The sequence below is a fragment of the Diabrotica virgifera genome, chromosome 8 (genome assembly GCF_917563875.1).
Source record: "Diabrotica virgifera virgifera chromosome 8, PGI_DIABVI_V3a".
NCBI lineage: Eukaryota > Metazoa > Arthropoda > Insecta > Coleoptera > Chrysomelidae > Diabrotica > Diabrotica virgifera.
The window spans coordinates 78,058,272-78,082,095 of record NC_065450.1 but is presented as its reverse complement, the minus strand read 5'-3'; the positions used below and the strand labels follow the sequence as shown (position 1 = coordinate 78,082,095).

The 23,824-nt window shown below is 33.8% G+C and overlaps 1 protein-coding gene across 1 annotated transcript in view; it reads right to left on the bottom strand.

Moving 5' to 3' along the window:
* The window catches only part of LOC126890544 (nicalin), a 38,482-nt gene that overhangs the window by 6,000 nt on the left and 8,658 nt on the right, over positions 1-23,824 (bottom strand). The window contains exons 4-7 of the mRNA XM_050659552.1: positions 16,422-16,631; positions 9,629-9,824; positions 3,317-3,528; positions 1,221-1,441 (exon numbers count right to left, since the gene is read on the bottom strand). Of these exons, the coding sequence (XP_050515509.1) occupies positions 1,221-1,441; positions 3,317-3,528; positions 9,629-9,824; positions 16,422-16,631 (839 nt within the window). The remainder of the gene's footprint in view (positions 1-1,220; positions 1,442-3,316; positions 3,529-9,628; positions 9,825-16,421; positions 16,632-23,824) is intronic.

The window sequence follows — 23,824 nt, the reverse complement described above, 5'->3', positions numbered from 1 at the left end:
TAATATGATGGCAAGAAGTTTTGAGCCTAAAAGGAAACGCATACGCACTGATAATTTTGGAGATGTCCAATCGTGCTACCGCCGACTATACTATCAGATTTTAGATCAAATATGCCAACGAATGGAAAATAGGTTTAAGAATTTTCATGACCGAGACTTTCGTTCAGGTAGAAGAATTGAATTACATTATAAATAGGTGTTTTTACAATTTTTTTTATAAATTGCTTCCAAAGTGTCAAATTTTACCGCACGCCCCTGCATATAACATATTATAGAGACTATAACATAGAAACTATAACATATTTAAAAAAATCACTTAAATCGGACAACAGGTTTAGGAAATTCCAGGCATCAAAGATGACCCATTTTTAAGGTGTCCGGTTAATTTTGCACCCCAGTGTGATTTTTCGTCACGTGTTTAATTCTGCCCAATCAGATCATTATTATACTGGGAATAATCTACTTATACATTATTATACTGAAAATAATTTTTAAGTATTTTGTTTCTGTTCTCACTCACGAGGGCAATAAAAGTCGGCAATTTTAAGCGCTCGAGTGTACTTCGGTAAGATTATTTCATGAATAAAACTGTATTTTTAAATAATTTTAACAAATATTTTATTGATATCGTCGTCTGAATATTTGCTAAATCAGCTATTGCTGTTCACTTTGACAAGTTGTAAAACATTAATGCCAGCAAAATCGCTGTTTTAAAGGCATCGATGGCCTTATCTGGCAATTGGAATCGATGTCTACGCATTGAATTCTTGATCTTTGGGAACGTAAAGAAGTCTTTGGGGCTTAGGTCGGGGCTACACGGAGGATGGTTTAACAATTCGGTGTTTTGAAACTCCAAAAACTCTAATTTCTTTTGTACAGTGTGAGCACTTGCATTGTCCTGATGTAGGATGATTCGTTGTGTGTTGCTTTGTCTGAGTTTCGCGATAACTTCCGGTAAACAAACGGTTATATACCAATCAGAAGTAACCGTTCTTCGATCTTCTAAAGCAATTGTTGCCAGATGACCAGATTTTGTCACAAAAGTTGCAACCATTCTCGTTGGTAGTTTTTTTCATATTTTTTTATTATATCCTTGTAACAATTTCCCAACATTTTATTAAAAAAAACATTATTTACAAAATGTCGTAAAATTTACGACACGCGCCTACTCATGTTATATTATAAAGCGTGCCCGCTCGAAGGTTGAATAACATAGTTACCTGTAAACGTTAACGGTTCCCCCGGTGTTATGGTAAAATTGGAAATCTGGATCCCTTTTGTCAGGTACGGCTACTGTCACTTTAACTTCCCTTAAAAATTCATTAAACGTTTGTTTAAATGAGGCTACCAAGGGATTGTCTTTTGTACTTATTAACTGAGGCGATCGAGCTTCACTAGATATAGTATTGGCCCAACTTTCAACATTTTTTCTACTTATTTTCTGAAAAGAACATTTAGGTATTACATATAAGCAAACAAAGGAATATACTGAGTGAAAACTAATGTTATAAATGACATCTATCATAATAATCAATGTATTAAAAAGCATATATAACCTTCTTCTTCTTCTTCTTCTTTTTGTATAGATATGACCCTGTCTGTTTTTTCAATCTGCCTCTAGTAAATTGTCGTTCGTTTTCGTGGTCTTCCCACTGATCGTCTTCCTATTGAGGAACCGTCTCTCGCTGTCCTGACTACCCTATTTGTTGTCATTCGGCTTCATTGTTGTCACATCATTCAATTCTTCTGTTTCTTACCCAATTATTAATGTTGTCCGCCTTGCATCTCCGTCGTATATCTGTGTTTCTAGCTATGTCTAAATCTACCCAATTAGCAGCATACGCAGATGATATAAACATAATGAGCAGAACAATGAATGCAGCGGAAGAAACCTACGTTGAGTTGAAACAGAGTGCAGAAGCAGTAGGGCAAGCAATAAATACAAATAAAACAAAACTACTCATACAAACCAGATCAAATAGACCGGCGCAACAACACTTTATTGACGATATAGAACATGTGAATAGATTCACGTACCTAGGAATGGATCTGGTTGCACTCAATGAAGAAGAACCGGAAATAAATAGAAGGCTTGTGCTGGCAAATAAAGCCTATTTCGCGATGGGCCACATTTCAAATCGCGAGACGTACACCGGAAAACTAAACTCCGGGTCTATAAAACAATAATGAGGCCCATAGTAAGTTATGGCCGTTAAACATGGGTGGTGACACAGAAATCTGCCAATGCATCAGATGTGTTTGAAAGAAAAATATTACGTAGGATACTGGGCCCAATAAGTGAAAATAACAACTGGCGAATTAGGTATAATAGAGAAATATACGAGCAATATAGCGAACCAACTCTAGCACAATACACTAAACTGCAGAGATTACGGTGGGCAGGGCACGTGGTCCGCACGCATGAGAATAGAATCCCCAGAAAATTGCTAAGTGCAAGAATGCAGGGAAAAAGACCTGTTGGAAGACCTAAAAAGAGATGGGAAGACGAAGTCGATGAGGATGCCAGGAACTTCCTGGAAACGCGTTCATGGAAAAGAACAGCGGTAAATCGAAATGATTAGGGAAGCTTGTTGAAGGAGGCCAAGGCTCGATTTGGGTTGTAATGCCATTGGATAGATGGAAAAACACTAATAATATATTCTTTTCAGGCACACCTTATTTGCGCTACATAACTTAAAATATGTAGCGACTAATACCATACTGTCGGTGTGCGCATGCGCCCAGAAAAATAAAAATTCATCCTTGTGCCTAAAGAAGTATAATTTCAACTATTTAGAATGGGAAATAAGCCACAATATTATTAAAAAATTATTTTTATTAACGTTTCGTTAAAAGATTTAAAATTTCTTTTTAAAGACAGATCACATGCTATGATTTTTTTGTGACGGATATTCTTGAGTTGGGGTTGATTTCATGTAATCGAATGAACTATCTTTCAGTAAAGTCGTCCCAGGAACGCAACTGATAAATATTGGCAATATCATTTTAAAGTCTTCTACTTTAAAATGTATCATATGTATCTGAATTGCCGATATAAATGAGTCAAATTAAATAAATTATTAGAAGAATTTTTTTACTAAGCAACAACATTTTTGTTTATATTAATAGTATTTTGTATTTTGACAACGGCACCCGATTTGGGCGTCGAAACGTTAATAAAAATCATTTTTTAATAATATTGTGGCTTATTTCCCATTCTAAATAGTTAAAATTGTAAAAATGCCACAAGAAAATAGCTTCAGAACAACATTAAGTATAATTTCAATAAAAAAACTATTATTATGAATGTTCTTACCAAAGAACTTCCGAAAACGGATTCATAAGATTCACCATAAATATGTCTAGCTAATGCTTCTGCAACGATATTGGTATTTTTCACCAACCTCTCCATATTTAAATTGCCCCACGTATCCATTATTGTCGATTTTCTAAAGTCTCTGTGGGTTTTTAATGTAGATACCGTAAAAGCTGGGAGCCTTCTTATACTAAATCGTTCATGTTCCCATCCTAAAACAATACAACCAATAATTTAAAATACGATACAAAATAATATGGTTCCAAAAACCGTTACCACAGTGGTGTAGTGCAAAGTAATGTAAGGCAAGTAATATGGCCCTAACGAAAAAAGATGAAGAAAGACAGTTGAGATTTAATTTTGATCCATAACATCGATGTTTCGAACTTTACGCTATCCCTCTTCAGGTGGTAGTCTCAACTTTGATTTTTATAAATGGGAATTCTAAATACTGATTACAAAAATGTATAATACTTTAATCCTTTTTAAGGGCGTAGGCGCAAAATTTCCGTCGAATTCTTTTTAAATGCATTATTTTTTTTTCGAATCCTGAGAAAACTAATACGTAAGTATTTTTGAAAAATTTAAACGCAGAATGAATGAGAACATTATTACCGAGGGCCGAAAGTTCCTTAAAATAAACAAAGTTTCTTTTGAATGCAATATTTGGAATGAAAATCACACTAAATTTTCTTTTTTTTTTCACCCTTGTAACTTATTAAAATAAACATTATAGAACTTTTCAAAGGCTTTCGGCCCTCGGTAATAATGTAATTTTTCATTCTGCGTTTAAATTCTTCAAAAATACTTAGTTTTTTAAGGTTAAAAAAAGAATGCATTTAAAAAGCATTGGAATGAAATTTTGCGCTAGTAAAATAACTTAGGCGCTTAAGAGCCTACGCTCTTAACAAAGCGTAGTAATGTACCATTTAGCTGCAGTTAAATTTACAATAACTGATTTATTTCAAAAACGTGAAAATAGGAAAATATAAGTGATCTATTCCAATATTTTCTAATACAAATAATAGTTCTGACAATATACAGTAACCGCCACCCTACTATAGTTTATTTTTTAACCAGCAGGAGTACACTAAAAAGACAGATTCACACCCAAGAAAGTCACTAGAATAATAACCAAATATATCTTCTTTTTTGGTTGATCTAGTCGGCCTTCAACGGTAGTCCATAAATATTATATTAAATTAATACGTTGCTAAAAAGTTTAAAAAATAACTGCTTTTTATATAAAAGCAGAATAACAATCTAAAAATTAAAGGAATAACACAGAAAACACAAACATCGCCGATACAACTTAATTAACCTATGAAACGTCACTAGTGTCAAAATTTGATAAATGTCATTAGTGTCAAAATTTTAAAACAGTGGAGTAAACTTGCCTGCGGTTGGACCAATTAAAAACAACCATTACAACGTGGTAAATTTGAATCACTCCTCTTGGTTAAAAAACAAACCATAGACACATAGGAACATTGAGCTGTTACAGTCCTGGACCGTTCACTTGCACTGTTTACTTTTATGTCTAGGGACGTTAAGAACGTTAAAAAATGACTAGAAACTTAATATTAGGTTTGTTCTAGCATCAGTTTCAAACGGTTTGAAACCATCAGCGAATAGTCGACCAGCGCGAGTAGAGGGGATAGCACTGGTGACTGTATTATGTTCTCTCACTGACCAACTGTTTGCTGACGGTTTCTGACTAGTATGACTGTTTGCTAGAACAAACCTAATAACATAGAAAGTTGACAATTAATAGATCAGCTGTATTTGACGCTAAAACGATTTTTTAAATGACACACCTGAAATGAAGTCTCTGTTCATTATCGATGGTAAAGCATTTGTGAATTATTTAGTAGAAATCTTTAAAACTAAATGTATTAAATACGCAACTCTTGTCGATACAAAGCGAATATATTTGGTATCATTACCCATATTGAGTTATGTCAGAAACGTACTAATTAACAACAAAACCTTTGAACAGTTTCATTGGCTCCAAAAATGTGAAGTAACTGATACCTCTTTACTTGTTATTGTCAATCATCAATATTCTATTGGCTGATTTAAAATAAAGATTTTTTGATATAAAACCAATTGATTTTTCAAAATGGACCATGCAGTCAATGTTCGTGGATTTGTCTGAAATATTAAATATGCAGTATTAAGAAGGATTTGCAGAATTGCAAAATGATGAGTCAGTTTTTCATTGTATAAAAACTTACCGATTTACTGGTAAAGGAAAATTGGTTGGACATAACAAAACGTGGAGACTTAAGACTGAAGCACCCGTGTTGAGCTGGCCCCCCCACTTGCAAAAATTAAAAAACAAATAGCCCTGATTTATGAGCTATTTATGAGCTCTCATATTCCGCAAACTAAAAATTTTGAGCTCGTTCCACTGAGCAGGAATTTAATACCCTAGTGGGGGGGGCTGAGTCAGCCCCCCCACTACTTAAAAATAGGAATATTGAATCGGTTTTTGCGGCAGAATTACGAGCTATTTATGAGCTCTTGAAATTATATAGTTTCGATTTTTGAGCTCATCCCCTTCACCCCCAAACAACCCTTTAATTGATTTAACTTAAGAGAAAGATGCTGAGAAAACTTAAAATATATCGTATTGCGAATATAATTCCTATAGCTTATATACTCTAAGAATAAACTATTAAATCAAGAGCATTTCGATTATTGAGCTACAACCCCTTCGCCAGAAAACCACCCTATCTTCCCGGCTTAAGAGAAAGTTGTACTTAAAATGCGTTAAACTAATTATTTGGCGACTACATATCATTTAATAATTTATAACCTTCCAAATTACGCGCATTTAGATCAGTAAATTGCAATTTATTTTGTATAGTGCAGTCACTGAAGGTAAAAAATCAACGATTACCTTCAATTTCGGTGAACCTTCATCGATTTTCACGAAAATTGGTCAGTGGTTAGGGTTAGAGGATACGTCAAGAAACAAAGGTGACATGGTACCACCTTGCGCCTTTACCCTGAGGGTGGATACCGCCGCTTCTCGGGGGTGAAAATTATTTTATAAAAAATAACTGCACAAATCAATAAAAGAACAAATTAAAAGCAAAATTCATTATATAAAGTTAATAAAATAAGTAAATACTTTTTAAGTTATTAAAGATCAAAGATTTTAATTATTTGTGAAAAAAATGCATGTTTTGAAGAGGTTTTTTGTAAATTACTGAAAAACTGTAAGTTTTTACAAAAAAGTTAATAGTAGTTTAATTCGTATAGCTTATATTCTAAGAATAAACTCTAAAATCACGCGCCTTTCGATTATTGAACTACAACCCCTTCGCAAGAAAACCATCCCATATTCCCGGCTTAAGAGAGGGTTGTACTTAAAATAATTTAAATTAATTATTTGTCGACTATATATTGTTTAATAATTTATGAGCTCGCAAAATATACGCATCTCAATTATTGAATTGCCATTTTCTTTCTATAGTGCAGTCACTGAAGGTAAAAATCAACTATGACCTTCGATTTCGGTAAATCTCCATTCATTTTCACGAAAATTGGTGAGCGGATTTTGATACTATCAACTTTTTCTGGATCTTATTTTTCATAGGTATTTCTAAGTACTTTGACAAGTATTTAGTACCTAAGTGTTATAAAATGCATCTCCTTCCCGTTATTTAAACTTGAACCCTTAGATTTGAACAGTCGCGGAAAAAAATATACATTTAATTACCAATAACTTACTTTAAATTAACATTAAAGGGTTTTTCAAGTAAGCAATTTATTATATTTTTTATTAGCTTCAATTTTAGCGATCAAAACTTTTTTGTAAAAACTTACAGTTTTTGAGTCATTTATGAAAAATCGCTCTAAAGCATGCATTTTCTTTCCAAAAATTAAAATATTTGATCTTTAATAACTCAAAAAGTATTGATTTATTTTAATCACATTATATAACAAATTTTGCTTACAATTTGTCCCTCTCTCGATTTGTGGGGTTATTTTTAATAAAGTAATTTTCACTCCCGAGAAGGGGTGACATATACCCCAGGCTAAAACCCCAAGTTCTTATTGTCAATTCGTGAAAATAAATGGCGATTTACCGAAATCGAAGGTAATAGTTGATTTTTACCTTCAGTGACTGCACTATAGAAAGAAAATCGCAATTCAATAATTGAGATGCGTATATTTTGCAAGCTCATAAATTATTAAACGATATGTAGTCGCCAAATAATTAATTTAAATTATTTTAAGAACAACTCTCTCTCTCTCTTAAGCCGGGAATATGGGGTCGTTTTCTTGCGAAGGGGTTGTAGCTCTATAATCGAAAGACGCGTGATTTAAGAGTTTATTCTTAGAATATAAGCTATACGAATTAAACTACTATTAACTTTTTTGTAAAAACTTAAAGTTTTTCAGTGATTTACAAAAAAACTCTTCAAAACATGCATTTTTTTCACAAATAATTAAAATCTTTGATCTTTAATAACGTAAAAAGTATTGACTTATTTTATTAACTTTATATAATAAATTTTGCTTTTATTTTGTTCTTTTATTGATTTGTGCATTTATTTTTTACAAAATAATTTTCACCCCCGAGAAGGGGCGGTATCCACCCTCAGGGTAAAGGCGCAAGGTGGTACCATGTCACCTTTGTTTCTTGACGTATCCTCTAACTACTGACCAATTTTCGTGAAAATCGATGAAGGTTCACCGAAATTGAAGGTAATCGTTGATTTTTACCTTCAGTGACTGCACTATACAAAATAAATTGCAATTTACTGATCTAAATGCGCGTAATTTGGAAGGTTATAAATTATTAAATGATATGTAGTCGCCAAATAATTAGTTTAATGCATTTTAAGTACAACTTTCTCTTAAGCCGGGAAGATAGGGTGGTTTTCTTGCGAAGGGGTTGTAGCTCAATAATCGAAATGCTCTTGATTTAATAGTTTATTCTTAGAGTATATAAGCTATATGAATTATATCCGCAATACGATATATTTTAAGTTTTCTCAGCATCTTTCTCTTAAGTTAAATCAATTAAAGGGTTGTTTGGGGGTGAAAGGGATGAGCTCAAAAATCGAAAGTATATAATTTCAAGAGCTCATAAATAGCTCGTAATTCTGCCGCAAAAACCGATTCAATATTCCTATTTTTAAGTAGTGGGGGGGGCTGACTCAGCCCCCCCCACTAGGGTATTAAATTCCTGCTCAGTGGAACGAGCTCAAAATTTTTAGTTTGCGGAATATGAGAGCTCATAAATAGCTCATAAATCAGGGCTATTTGTTTTTTAATTTTTGCAAGTGGGGGGGGGGGGCCAGCTCAACACGGGTGACTGAAGCTAACCACGTTAGTGAACAATTAAATTTTTTATATTAAAAATTATTGTTACATAGGGGGGCATGCGAATTTTAGAAAAGCAAAGGTGGGGCATGGCACAAAAAAGGTTGGGAAACACTGGGCTAAATCAAAGTTTAATCCTCCTACAAGATCCCGAAGAAATTTTTGTCATTATTTTATTACTAAGCTGTTATTCTTAAGTAATAATATTGAGCGCCATGCACGTGGTAGGCGGCCGTAAATGTGAGTGCAAGTAAGATGCACAATTGGACTGCCGGAGTTGCATCTCTCTCGCACTCAGCATTTACTGTCGGCTACCACGTGTATGGCGCTTAATATTATTACTTAAAAATATCAGCTTAGTAATAAAATAATGACAAAAATTTCTTCGGGATCTTGTAGGGGGCACTAAACTTTGATTTAGTCACTTTCTGACTTTCATAATAATAACTTTTAACCGAGTTATTAAGCCTTGAAAATCGCCATTATTCGTTTTTTTCAATTTTAAATTGCTTATAACTCGAAAACGATCAACTTTAGAGAAAAATTATAAGAGATCTTTTTTATTCAGAATGGCCAAAAAACCTACAAAAAAATTGTCCCGGCCAAAAATATTGATTTTTGCAATTTGATTAAAAAAAACTTGTTAAAAAAAATTTGGCCCACTTTTCACTGGGCGACTTCTTGAACCTTATTCTGGGATGTCTCACAAATGTAATTATGCAAAAAAATCTCATGGGAATATTTTTCCCAACGAACCCGCCGTTTTCGCCTTGTCTAATAGTTTTTTGACAGTAACATGGCAGAGATGAAAGTCACATCTGAGAACGGACCGGATTAACCCATAAGCATAGCAATTAGGTACCTACCTACCCGTATATCTAGTAGCGTGACCCGTGATGCTTACTGTATATGACACATTATTAATGCAATTACTTAATTAATCACTGTATTTTCTAATTTTATTCTTACCTAAAATATCATCTGCCAGATTGATTTTTTTATGTACTCCTTCCACGGAAACGGATGGTTGTATAGTGCTGGCTGCAGATTTTAATTCTTTATAAAATTGTGATGTTGGTGACCCCTCCTTGGGAGGCTTTGAAACGTGCAAGTAAATCGAGTCATTGGCTGCCAACGTATCAAGGCACATGACGTATGAAACTTCCTGAAATTAAAAAACAAATATATATGAAGCGATAATAAATGAGACTATCAGAGCAACAGTGGCCTAAGCCCAAAAACGAAGTTTTGAGATAAATGCAATCTTTGTGCGTTCGTATTTCCAGTATATATGTTAAGGCAACAACAAATTATGTAGCGCCATCTAGCCAAATATAGAGGTAGGTTGTGTAGTCCCCTGTTAATCCGAAGATCTAATATTGTTGCTTTTATTGATATATAAACCTAAAAATACTCAATTTGTGGCTTAGGCCACTGTTATTCTGAGGGTCTCAAATATGCACTTGCTTGTTTTCAAGAGCTCGGCAATTATACCGTTGTGTCCTGGAGCTTATTATTTTTTAGCTCTTTTAAAGTTCTTTCTATTTAGAATCCCTGCATATTTGGTAGTACCTCTGATTCCACTTTTTTTTAATTTTGTTTTGACTACATGCTGGCTTTGCCAGCTATAAAAGATTTTGTAGAAGTCTTCAACTATCTTTGTAATTTTGTATTTGTCCTGCTCTTCTTTATTATTGGTGTTTTTAGTTTTGATAATTTTGTGAACACTCAGTATTGATCTTAGACATTTTAAGCATCTGTTGTTTTCAATGACTTGCTCTATTAATTTCTCGATTAATATTTTTATTGCGTTTTAGATATTTTTTAATTGTTTTATTAAGTTATACGTATACTTGAGTATGGCGTTTATTTTCCGCTAGTAGTTGCCCTCGTTCTTTCATTAGTTGTTTATTTTCATTACTCATTTTGTCACTTATTTTGTCTTCTTTTTGACTCAAAAAAGTGGCAATAAAATAGGTCGGACACAGATCTTCAAAACTGTATGGCCGCCAAAAAGGAAGCGAAAGTAGCAGTAGCAAAGGCTAAAGCAGAAACGTATACAAATATATACAGTGAACTTAGCACCAGGGGAGGCGAAACAAAGGTATATACAATAGCCAAACAGAGAGCAAAGAAATCAAATGATTTTAATGAAATTAGATGTAGCTGAGATGAAAATAATAAAATACTAATTCACAAAAAGGATGTCAAAAAGTGATGGAAAAAGTACTTCGACAGTCTATTAACCCTCGTAAGGCGGTGCGGGGTGCAGGTGCACCCAGAGCTCGTTTTTCTCACCTATCTTTTTTAATGATTTTTTTTTTATTTTTGTCAATTTTTTTTTATTTTTGTCAATTTTTTTTTATTTTTGTCAATTTTTTTATTCGTATTAAATTCAATTCTAAACGTATTCCACCCATTAGAGCATTTAAAACCCTTTGTGTTTACGTGCTTTTTTGAAAAAATGACTTTTTGGTGCAAATGATGAAAACATCCTATCCTGAATTGGACGTTTCTGATGTTCCACCTGGAGCTAACAGAGCTACAGGACAAGGAAGGTGTTACTTATGTCACAGAAAAAGACAGAAAGTCCCGGCATAATTGTATTGTGGTAAAAACTTTGTGTTACTCATTCTGTGAAAAATTTCATGTGTTTGTCTTGCGACGATAATAAATAAGTCCTAATTATCTTTCAAATTAATTTCCCCGACGTTCACATATAAAAAATGGATATACAGATGGGGTGCACATGCACCCGCACCGTTGTTTACGTAAAAATCTAAGCACCGCCTTACGAGGGTTAAATGAACAATTTGACAGAAATCTTGTTGGGATAATGGAGACAGTAACAACAATGGTCAACAAAATAACAAATGAGGACGTGGTTCAAGCACTTCAAAAAATAAAGAAAGTAAAAACAGTTGGAGCAGATGATATTCCTGGGGAAGTGTGGAGAGTATTAGGGGAGAGGAGCAAGTTGGCTAACAGGTTTATTCAATAGAATTATGGAAGTTGAACAAATTCTACACAAATGGAGAAGCAAAATATTAGTATGGTCCTTTTCATGGACATTTTTCAGTGCGTCACAAATGATAGAAAAAAAGGTAAGTCCGTGATAATACACATTTATAACATTTATTTTAACATGACATTTTAGTTAAATCTGACAGTTGTCACATTTTATTTGCAATTTGAAATAAAAACAAATTAATTGTGTTTATTGCATTTATAGAATGGTATTTTCTTTGATTCTGTTCTTTGATTTGTATAGTCTTATAAATTGTACAGATTATATTCGTAGATATATTATATAATTCGTAAATAATTTTTGAAGTTATACTTCTTTACGATCGAGAGTGAAATTTTATAATCCTCGACGCATGCGCACACAGACAGTATGTTGTTAGTTGCTAAATCATTCAAGTTATGTGTATATCAGCGCAACTAAGGTTTAAAAAGAATATATTAGTGTTTTTAGTAAATATATTTATTTATAATTTTTGTGTCTTTGGATTTGTCTTCCTTGGTAATAAGATAGTAAGTATTAAGAGCACACAGTAGCGATCAACAGGTAGCAACAAACGCAGTCCAAGATTGCGAAAGTTCTGCGAACTTTCAAAAGTGAGGCAACGGTGCGTCGGTAATTCGACACTGACAGTGACGTTTATACTATCAAAAACAATAATTTTTATACACAGAGGCGCGAAATGTTGCCAAGTAGGTAACGTTCGATTTCTTGTTATAAAAAATCGATTTTTAGTAGTTCCAATGTGACACAAAATCTAGGCATCGGATAAAAAAGTTTATTTGAAGAAAGTGAATTTTTTTGTCTTTCTTAGTGGCGGTACAGGCTCCTTTTTTCAATATTTTATTTAGTTATAGAGTAATTTCCACATACTAACATATTTCTGAAATTGGGCTCTGTACCGCCATTCTTTATTATATTGCGAATATGTGTGCCAAATATCTCGACAAAATATGCAAAATTAGAGCCGCAATCTTGGAACGCGTCTGTTGCTACCTGTTGATAGCTACCGTTTGCTCTTAAACATTTTTACATAAATTATATACTTCACTTGATTTATTTGTCACCGTCGTTTGTAATTACGTCCGAGCAGCCATCAAGGGTTGTCGGTAGAGCATTCGACTACGTAACGCGGAGGTCCCGGGTTCGAATCCGGACACGGACGGACGATTGTTATTCCTTTTTTTTTAGTACCTATATTTATTTCGATGAAATCATATAATAGAAGTATAACTTCTTACGTGCGTACAAAGTACACACACATTCTTTTTTTCGATTATAGCGCCATCTATCGACAACTAGAATAAATGTTATAAATGTCTGTAATAACGGACGTGCCTTTTTTTCTGTCACATACAATTTAATGCGTTAGAAAGAAATCGAAAAACTGTGACGCACTGAAAGATGAATATGAGAAAAAAAATACCTACCTATTTACAAAAACAAGGGAAATTTCCAACAATGTACAAACTACAGGGCTATAAACCTGCTTAGCCACACCATGAAAATATGGGAAAGAGTAATTGATAGACGGATACGTGAAGAAACCGAAATATCCGATAATCAATTTGGCTTTATGCAGGGCAGATCAACCACAGATGCAATTTTCATTATAAGGCAGTTGATGGAAACGCAGAAACAAACGCTCATATGGTATTCATTGATCTTGAGAAAGCATATGATAGAGTTCCTTGAGATATTTTGTGGTGGGCACTAAATAAGAGCTCCCGCTGAATATGTAAAGATTATGATAGATATGTGTGAGGGAGTAACAACTATTGTTAGGACAGGTGTGTAGGAGACACTGATAAGTTTCATGTGAAAGTGGAATTGCACCAAGACTCGGTGCTTAGTCCTTATTTATTGTCATTAGTTTTAGATCAGATAAAAGCGAAACTACAGGGTAACATTCTCTGATGCTTAATGTCAGCTGATGATGTGGTGTTGGTGAGAAATGGTGAGTGCGTCTTAGAACAAAAACTGCAACAGTGGAAACAAGCTCTTGAGGAAGAAGGTTTAAAACTTAGTAGGACAAAGACGGAGTATTTGGAATATTCATTTAAAGATTAGAGTTACTACAAATAAAATTATACCTTTGGATGGTGAAATGATTGTAAAAATTGAGAGTTTTAAATGCCTAGGATCGGTATTACAGATTAACGGGGAAATTGATACCAACATGAGGGAGAATTAGTTAAGATGATTTGGTCATGTTCAACGTCGAGACGTTAATCATCCAATACGAAGAATTACTGAACTGCGAGTTAGGGTGGTTCGAAAAAAACTTTTTTTTTATTTCAGATCGCTATAGTGCGCAAAAGTTGCCATTGGTATAGACTTGAAAAAAGGACTAATTATTATTTTTTTATTAATTTGTCTTCCGGTCGCGCAATGTCGCGCAATTCCATCGAAGTTAGCAAAAATTGTGAAAAACCTTAATTTTTCATATATTTTTTTAACAGGCCAGATGGTTTCAATTGTTTCATATCTTCCGGTCGCGCAACATAATACAAAATGAGTAAAATTAATAGTTTTTGCAAAATTTCAAAGTTTGACTGTTTGGTACAATTTAATCATACGACTTTTAGAGATGGTATAGTTTAATTTAATTACAATAATATATTTAAAATCCAAGCATATAAGATAAATTTTGATATTCAAGTGGAATTCGGTCGCTCAGCTTCGTCAAAAACAGCAGACTACCGAGAGACGAGGCAAAAGTGACGAATGCCAGCGAAGCGCGCGCTGCCACAAATAAAGATACATGTGGGAATACCTCTACAATGGAGTATTTGTCTTCTCCATTACAACGAACTGCCATTCCACCACCTTTTCCAACACTTAGATGAAAATACAACAGGCCCAATAGTAATTCCGGACCGATTGGAAAGGCCCTACCTGATTGTGAAAGACTACCACTTATTGATTTTAATCTTATTGATTGTGAGATTCCAAAAGTTGACAAGCGTATTCTTAGCAAGCACCAATAATTGTACTTGCTTGAGATATCAGAAGTCATCAAGTCAGGACATTGTTCAGAAGACTTTGTAGTGGGTACGCGATCCTATCCCAACGTCACATTCAAGATGGCTTACTACTGCAAACCGAGTTTTGCGTTTCTACATCAGTGTGTCCAACCCTTCTGAAAATCTGAGAGAGATTGTCACATTCATTCTCAAATGTTATAATATGCCTATGTGGTTTGCCACAAAAATAAACCACAAATTCACAGGTGGGCCTAGACATGATTACAAAATCATCGAATATTCAAGGTACTTACCAGAAAAGCTTCTTCAAGTTGATCCCGTTTTACAACGGGATGCTTACTTTGCCCATCCCGAAAATTTACTTTTGGCTATGGTAACTGATGACAGAAACGATATCCGAGAGCTAGGCTTTAGGCGTATCATGAAGGAAAATCAAGCAATATCTGAAGGTGACTCTATCAGAATCTTTAAATCACCAAACTTAAACTATGAAGCTAAATAGTATTACGAAATTATCAAATGGAACACCAGTACACTGACTTCCCTCTACTGCTAAGAACATTGACTAATGAAGAGATAAAACAGTATGCGAGCAATGACTTCAAGCCTGTTATGAGTATAGATACTTTGCCATGCCAAACACAGGCAGTTGAAAGATGCGTTAAGCTAGTGACCGTAGCTTCAAGTAAAGTGTGTGGACACAGTTCCAGAGACGGCTATATTAGAACCACATTATTGCACCGCTCAGCGATGCCAACGATTAAAATCAACAACAACTGGTAGTTTTTCACAATCAGGTAGGGCCTTTCCAATCGGTCCGGATATCCTATAGTGCCTGTTGTATTTCCATATAAGTGTTGAAAAAGGTTGCGGAATGGCAGTTCGTTGTAATGGAGAAGACAAGTACTCCATTGTAGAGGTCTTCCCACATGTATCTCTATTTGTTGCTGCGCGAGTTTCGCTGGCATTCGTCACTTTCGCCTCGCCTCTCGGTAGTCTGCTGTTTTTGACGAAGCTGCGCGACCTAATTCCACTTGAATATCAAAATGTATCTTAGATGCTTGGATTTTAAAAATATTATTGTAATTGAATTAAACTATAGCATCTCTAAAAGTCGTATGATTAAATTGTACTAAACAGTCAAACTTTGAAATTTTGTAAAAACTACTAATTTTACTCATTTTGTATTACGTTGCGCGACCGGAAGATATGAAATAAATGTATAATAAGTGCATTTATATTGATTTTACATACTTTTAGTAGTTAATTCATGGTATAGGAACGCAATTAAAACCATCTGGCCTGTTCAAAAAAAATTTTGAAAAATTAAGATTTTTCACAATTTTTGCTAACTTCGATGGCATTGCGCGACCGGAAGACAAATTAATAAAAAAATAATAATTAGTACTTTTTTCAAGTCTATACCAATGGCAACTTTTGCGCATTATAGCGATCTGAAATAAGAAAAAAAGTTTTCTTCGAACCACCTTACTGCGAGTTCCTGGAAGAAGCAGAAGAGTACAGAAGACCTTGGGGAGACGCTTATACAGGACATGTCGGTAAATGGGATTATTATTGATATGACCCAGGATAGAATTGTATGGAGAAATTCAATAAGGGAAGCTGACTCCGAATAGGGATAATGACAAAGATAATGATGATGACTATTCCTTTTGTCTTCTTTAGTTCTTGTTTTCTTTGCGACCTGTAGTACGGCTTCACAAAAAATTTACTGAAAAAAATATTTTACCTGTATTATAGATCCGTCCACAGAATCCAACTGTTCCTCTAACCATTTTTTACTTCCTTGGTAATTCATCTTTCCACCCCCGGATAAAACAAAAACTATGTTATATCGTCCACGGGTTTTTTGTTCTGCATAAAGAGTAGAAAATATTCTGACTAATTCCAAAAGGATTGCAACTCCCGATCCGTTTGAATCAGCTCCAAATGACAAGTCCTAAAAACAAAAAAAAACCTTGAAACAAAATATATGCTCAAAATTATTGAGAGACTCATAAAAGCCGACTTATGTCCTTTCTCGTTGAAAACAACATTTCCTCACAAAATCAGTTCGGCTTTTTAAACAATAAATGTACCACTGATGACATATTTTCTGTACTACATGAGGTTTATCAAGCACTGAGCATCAATCTTCACACTGCCACTGTTTTTTGTGACTATGCCAAAGCTTTAGATTGTGTAGATCACGACATCTTGATTAAAAAACTAAATTTCTATGGAATTCGAGGTATTTCTTTGAATTAGTTCGAATCTTACTTGGATAATAGGAAACAAATGGTTAGAGCAAATAATACAGACTCTAGTCTCAAAAACATTGTATGTGGAATACCTTAAGGTTCAGTATTGGGTCCTCTACTTTTCCTTATCTTTATTAATGACATCACTAGTTTAAAAATCGATGAAAACATTTTTCCTTTTGCTGATGATACCAGCATCACTTGGAACAACTCAAATATTGCAGCTCTTCAGCTACTATAACTTATGCCCTACTCCCTACTTACAATAAAAACCTGGTCTGACTCTAATTTACTCTCTTAATGTAGATAAAACAGTAGCAGTATCCTATAAAGGAGCTCTTCAACCCTTACCTCTTAATAACAGCCAGATCAGTACTGTTGATTCTGTAAAATTTCTTGAACTAAAAAAAATGTTCGAAAAAAGTTGTGCACCAAGGTCTGCCGCAGGGTTCACTCCAACATTATTTAACTTATATTCTCCCACTATTCGTCAGTTGTTTGACGAAAACGTTAAATGTTTACAATATACAGATAACATCTCTATATACTCCACCCAAAACAGTGGGAAAGTGGAGTTAAAGCTAGAGTATATAAATAGGGGAGAATCAATGGAATGAAAAAATTTATAGTTTTTTTGCATCAACAACTTTTTCGCCACCCTGCTTCTAGGCCATTCTCTCTCTCACACACAAATAGAATATAATAAACAATAGTTTTGCATTTTAAAGAAACGATAAGGAACATTAGTATATTATTAGTCTTAGTATATTAGTATAACCCATATTTATAATATGGTTAAAAATGAATGTTATCTCTTTTTAAAATAATTATGTACACTGTTATGTAATATGTACTCATGAAAACCACAAAGTAGTTGTCTTATCTTAACTCAATTAATAATAATTAATTAATGAGTTTAATTTATAATGACTGAACAATTATATCCCATTAATAGATCATTTAGAATAGTAATAAATTATCTAAAAACAAAGCTATTCCTAAATTTATAAACAAATGTATTGAATTTTAAATAAACCGGGTTAAAAATGTTAATTAATTATTAATAAACATTTTTGCTATGGGTAAAAATATATCTTATCATTTTAAGATAACTATTTACACTGTTTTACAATGCTTATTTTTGTTAGAAGAAACACAAAAAAGTTCCTTTCATGAATATATGAATATCAATTAACTAAAAATGCAATAATTATATATATAAAATTGAAACACAATTTTTTTATTGGCTGAATTGCTTGAGCCATTCAGCCACGATAGATAATAAATCGCTGGTACATATGATTAATGTGATTCCTAATACATTTCCAGCGAAAATAATACTCTTTGATAAGTATTGGCGATTACAATTTTTTTATATGCGTGTCCGCGAAGATTATAGCTCCCAAAATATTTATAATGAAAATATTTAGTTCATAATAGATGCCGACGAAAACAATTATTTTCCCTTTCTGTTTCTGTGTTTGCCGACGAAAACAATTATTTCTGAGAACTTTTTACTAATTATAATTATTTTCGAGGAGCACAAACAAAAATGATGTTTTTTGCCGATACTCCTAAAAAAATAAATTTTTTAGCTTTAAAAACACTTTATTAGGGATTATAATTTTCACAATCATATAATCGAAAATAATATTTTTCGCGGCGTTCATTGAAAGTTCTATTCTTAACGGCATTTTTCGGAGTTATACTTTTCGTAGGCGGCCGCGAAATAATGTTTGCTACAATATTACATATAAGAACATTATGTACCGGGTGTCCCAATAAGAATGGCTCTCGGCCATATCTCAGGAACCGTTTATAGTACAGCTTTGAGAAAAAAAAATTTATAACAAAAGTTGTCGCGGGAAAAGCCTGGAAATTATTTTCATAATTGTAGGTCCACCGCTAGAGGTCGTAATTGAATACCAAAAATTAAAAAATATAAATTTTACAAAATTTGCATAATGAAAGTGCACTGGAAATCCGATAATCGTATTCTTCATAAAATTCTGCGTATATTTGATTTCACAAGTTTAAGTCTACCTTTACAAATAAGGGGTATGGGTAAGTGGGAACCTTGTTATGAAAAAAATGGCTGTAAGTCCGGTTCTGCTAAATCGAATTTTGCAAACTTGGTCTTGTTGAAACCAAATATTTTTCGTCAATGTAAGAGTTATAATTTCGAACCAGCCTAATAAGTAATATTCCAGCTAGGAGGCGTTATTTAATTTTTTTCAGAAATCTAGTTTTCTTTGGAAAATATTAAATAGAAGTATGCATTATTAATCCTGTATTATAAAATTAGATTAAATTAGCAATAGAATAGCGAAAACCGCATGTCGATACCTTTATTCTATCTCGAGATATCTTACGAAACGTGTAAATTTTAAACATAAGGCTAAGCCCACACGCGATAATTTACGACGCCGTAAGAGCCGTAAATCTGGCAAGGCATTGTTGTAGATGAAATAGGAGTTAGGCAACCAATGCCTCGTCAGGTTTACTGCTCTTACGGCGCCGTAAATTATCGCCCGTGTGGCCTTTCGCTTTACCGTTACTGTCACCGGTAAATTAAGTTAAGGAAAAGTAGTGTGCTATGGAAAATACAAAGAAACATTTTCCAGATGTTAACGTATATAAATATAATTAATTAAAACAGCAATAAGACAAACAACGCAAAATATAACAAAGAAATAAACACAGCTACTTAGTGACGACCTAAATGTTCAAATTGTTGCCCATCATTTTACTACATTACTCAAGAAAACATTTCGAGAGCAGAAATTGAGACTGCTGTTCAATCTACTCTAGAAAGAGTAAATGCTTGCATCGAAAATGATGGGCAACAATTTGAACAATTAGGTCATCACTAAATAGTTGTTTTTATTTCTTTGTTATATTTTATAGTGGTGTTTGTCTTATTGTTGGCTTTAATTAATAGGGCTTTTCAACGCTTCTCATTTGTTTCGAGCCTGTGTCATAATATCGTATAATTCGTCTATAATATTAATGTACTACATATAACAGAGGTTCGAAAGAAATGAGAAGCGCTGGAAACCCTATTATATACGTTGATATCTGGAAAATGTTCCTTTGTTTTTTCCATAGCACACTACTTTTCCTTAACTTCATTTACCGGTGACAGTAACAGTTACGTTTTTAAATTTACACGTTTCGTAAGATATCTCGAGATAGAAAAAAGATATCAACATGCGGTTTTCGCTATTCTTTTGCTAATCTGGCCTAATTTTGTAATATAGGATTAAAAATGCATACTAGTATTTAATATTTTCCAAAGAGAACTAGATTTCTGAAAAAAATTAAATAACGAATCCTAGCTGGCATACTACTTAGTACGCTGGTTCAAAATTGTAACTTTTACATTGACGAAAAAGAGCTGTTTTCAACAAGACCAAGTTTGCAAAATTCGATTTAGCACAAGCGGGCTTATAGCCATTTTTTCATAAAAAAGTTCCCATTCACCCCTACCTCTTATTTGCAAAGGTGGACTTAAACATGTGAAATCAAATATGCGCAGAATTTTATGAAGAATACGATGATCCGATTTCCAGTGCACTTTCATTAGGCAAATTTTGTAAAATTTATATTTTTTAATTTTTGATATTCAATTACGCTCTCTAGCGGCGAACCTACAATTATGAAAATAATTTCCATACTTTTCTCGCGACAACTTCGGTTATAATTTTTTTTTCTCAAAGCTGTTCCTGAGATATGGCCGAGAGCCATTCTTATTGGGACTTGGGACACCTGGTACATATGCGCACATATACAGTCGGAAAAATGAAAGAATACCCATGAACGATCACATCAATCACTTATTTTGTATTTGCTGTCGTTTTCTAAACGCTCTGAGCTTCGCTGGTGTCGCTCCTAGCGGTTACTAATTCAACTTTCACCGGTAATTTTTAAATTTATTATTTAATTGTTATCGCTTAATATTTACAACGCTAAAAAGTAATTAAATTGTAATAGATTTTTTTAAGATTTTGCTAATCATTTTGACGTTCTATTGATGAAATATTGATTTCTTACTTCGGATACTTTCACAATAATTATCATGTAGATGGCGCCAAGATTAATATATAATTACATATTACAGAACATTAAAAAACGCAAATTCAGTATTTAAAACGTAAGTATATTTAAGGTAAAAATATATACCACAGTTTTGATCAACTAATATTTTTTATACACTCCTGGCCAAAAAAACCTGGACACCTTAAAAATAGGTCATTTTTGATGTCACGTATCTCCTAAACCTGTGGTCCGATTTTAGTGATTTTTTTAATATGTTATAGCCTTATTCTTTAACAATATCGCTGTGATAATATTGTTGCTAGACAGGTAAATTGTCATTGTATACCGGGTGTATCAATCAAACTGTGTTTTTTTCTCAAAGTTCGCCACACCCTGTAGAATATTGTAGCATTTATAAAATACTAAAATTAAAACCCAGCTATTCCCAGTTTTCTTAACATTCTGTTTTTTGATTCATTCTCTTATGTTGGATAATAAAAAAAGTTAGGTACTTTAACAACTAGCCATGTTTTTCATCAATACAGGGAGATTTTAAATAAGTATAACAAACTTTAAGGGGTAATTTGAATGAAAAAATAATGACAGTTTGCTTTATAAACGTATGTTCGCAAATGCTTCGTTTCTGAGATACAGGGTGTTGAAATTTTTCTTACAAACTGACGACGATTTGATCTGATTTCTGGACGAACTGTAAGAAGAGTTCTGTATGAAAGTGGTTTACGCTCTCATAAGCCAGTAGCGTGCCCTAAATTAACAGCAGCTTATCGGGCTAACAGGATAAGATTTGCGAATGACCACAGAGACTGGACTGTTCAGCAATGGAGTGATGTAATGTTTTCTGACGAGTCCGGTTTTTGCTTACGATCTCCAGACGGACGCGAACGTGTACGGAGGAGACCCGGAGAACGATTTGCACCTTGCTGTATTTCACCCAGAACGCCGTTTGGTGGAGGAGGTGTTATGGTATGGGCAGGTATTTCTTTCCACGGACGCACCGAATTAATTTTTATCGAACATGGAACTCTGACAGCAGATAGATATATACGACAGTGTCTAGAGGAGAATGTTGTCCCCTACGCCCCTTTCGTTGGGGATAATTTCTTATTTATGCAGGATAATGCGCGTCCACATACTGCGCGAATCGTCATGGACTACCTAAATACTGTCGAAATTCCAGTTTTGGATTGGCCCGCTTGTAGTCCTGACATGAATCCAATAGAACATTTATGGGACGTTTTAGGAAAAAAAATTAGAAAGAGGCAACCATTGCCAGTATCAATTCAAGAGCTGAAAATAGCAATGAATGAAGAATGGGAGCATATACCGCAAGCACAAATTCAGCAACTTATTGCAAGTATGCCTAGGCGGATTGAAAGCCTCTGCAGATGTAGAGGAGGCAATACCCGGTACTAAACCAAAAGAATAGTCAACTGTGGGAAATTAAAATGATATTTTTTCTTTTCTTTAATTTTTCCAACAATGTTAATTTTTTTGCGTTGTTTATTACTTTCTTGTGGGTTACTTATTTTCCCTATTATTACTTTTTGATGTTTTAAATAAATTATTTTTATTATCTATATTTATTTCCCCCCATTTAAACCCCTTAACAGATAGAGAATTTTAAAAAACGTACAAAATGCAAGTGTCCGGAATTTTTTGACGAGGAGGGTACTGTGTAAACTAGTGTTACCCAAATGCAAGACCAAGACGAGACTTAGATAGTCTTGGTCTTGGTCTTGCGCCAGTACACCTGGTCTTGGTCTTGGTATTGCGCTCCCGGTCTTGGTCTTGGTCTTGCAGCAAGAGTCTTGCAAGTCTCGCAGTTGCCCATTAGCATATTGCATATCTTAGAACAACGTAACAGAGTAGGTACATTTTAAGATTGAATATCATAGCCATAGGAAAAACCAACCAAATTAATAAATATCTGACACCGGGGGGGTTGAACCAACGGTGTAAATGATCCGTGCCCATATTCTAACTAACTAAAGTTTATTAGAAACATGCATTTTTTAGTGTATTTACTATTCACTATCTGTGATTTGAAAAGCATTCAATTCGGTGACAGATCTGCACAGTATGTTAATGCCAGTTCTAATTTTTATCCACTACGTTGGGTTGGAAAGACCAGTATGGGTTTCAGATTTTATGGCACGTCAGCTGCTTCACAAGCAAAGTGAAACTTACTCTTCAATATCTCACTTGTTAGCCTTATATATAAGGCTATATAGCCGTATTCGTTAACAATATCGCCGGAAAAATGTTGTTGCTAGAGTGGTAAAGTGTCATTGTATACCGGATACCGGGTATACCAATCAAACTGTGTTCTTTCTCAAAGTTCGCATCATTTTGTGGAATATTCTAGCATATAAAATACTGAAATTAAAACCCAACTATAGTCTAATGTTTTCGTAACATTCTGTTTTTGATTCATTCGCTTATGTTGTATAACAAAAAATTTAGGTATTTTATCAACTAGCCATGTTTTTCATTAATACAGGGTGTTTTTAAATAAGTATGGCAAACTTTAAGGGGTAATTCTAAACAAACGAGTCATGTTACGTATGCATGCCAATGGTGAATATTAAATTCTTAATTGTATGTCAAAAATGCGCAATAACTACCTCATAAAACTCACCAAATTTCATTTGCATATCTCAACCGGTTTTAGAGCAATAAATAAATCCTAAGTTTGTAAGAAAAATTTTAATACCCCTATTTCGGAAACGAAGCATTTGCGGACATACCCTCCTATTAGAGGTGAAACTCACAAAGTGCACTTTTTTGAGATTTTGACATTTTCATCCATTTGAACTCAATACGGTACTGTCCA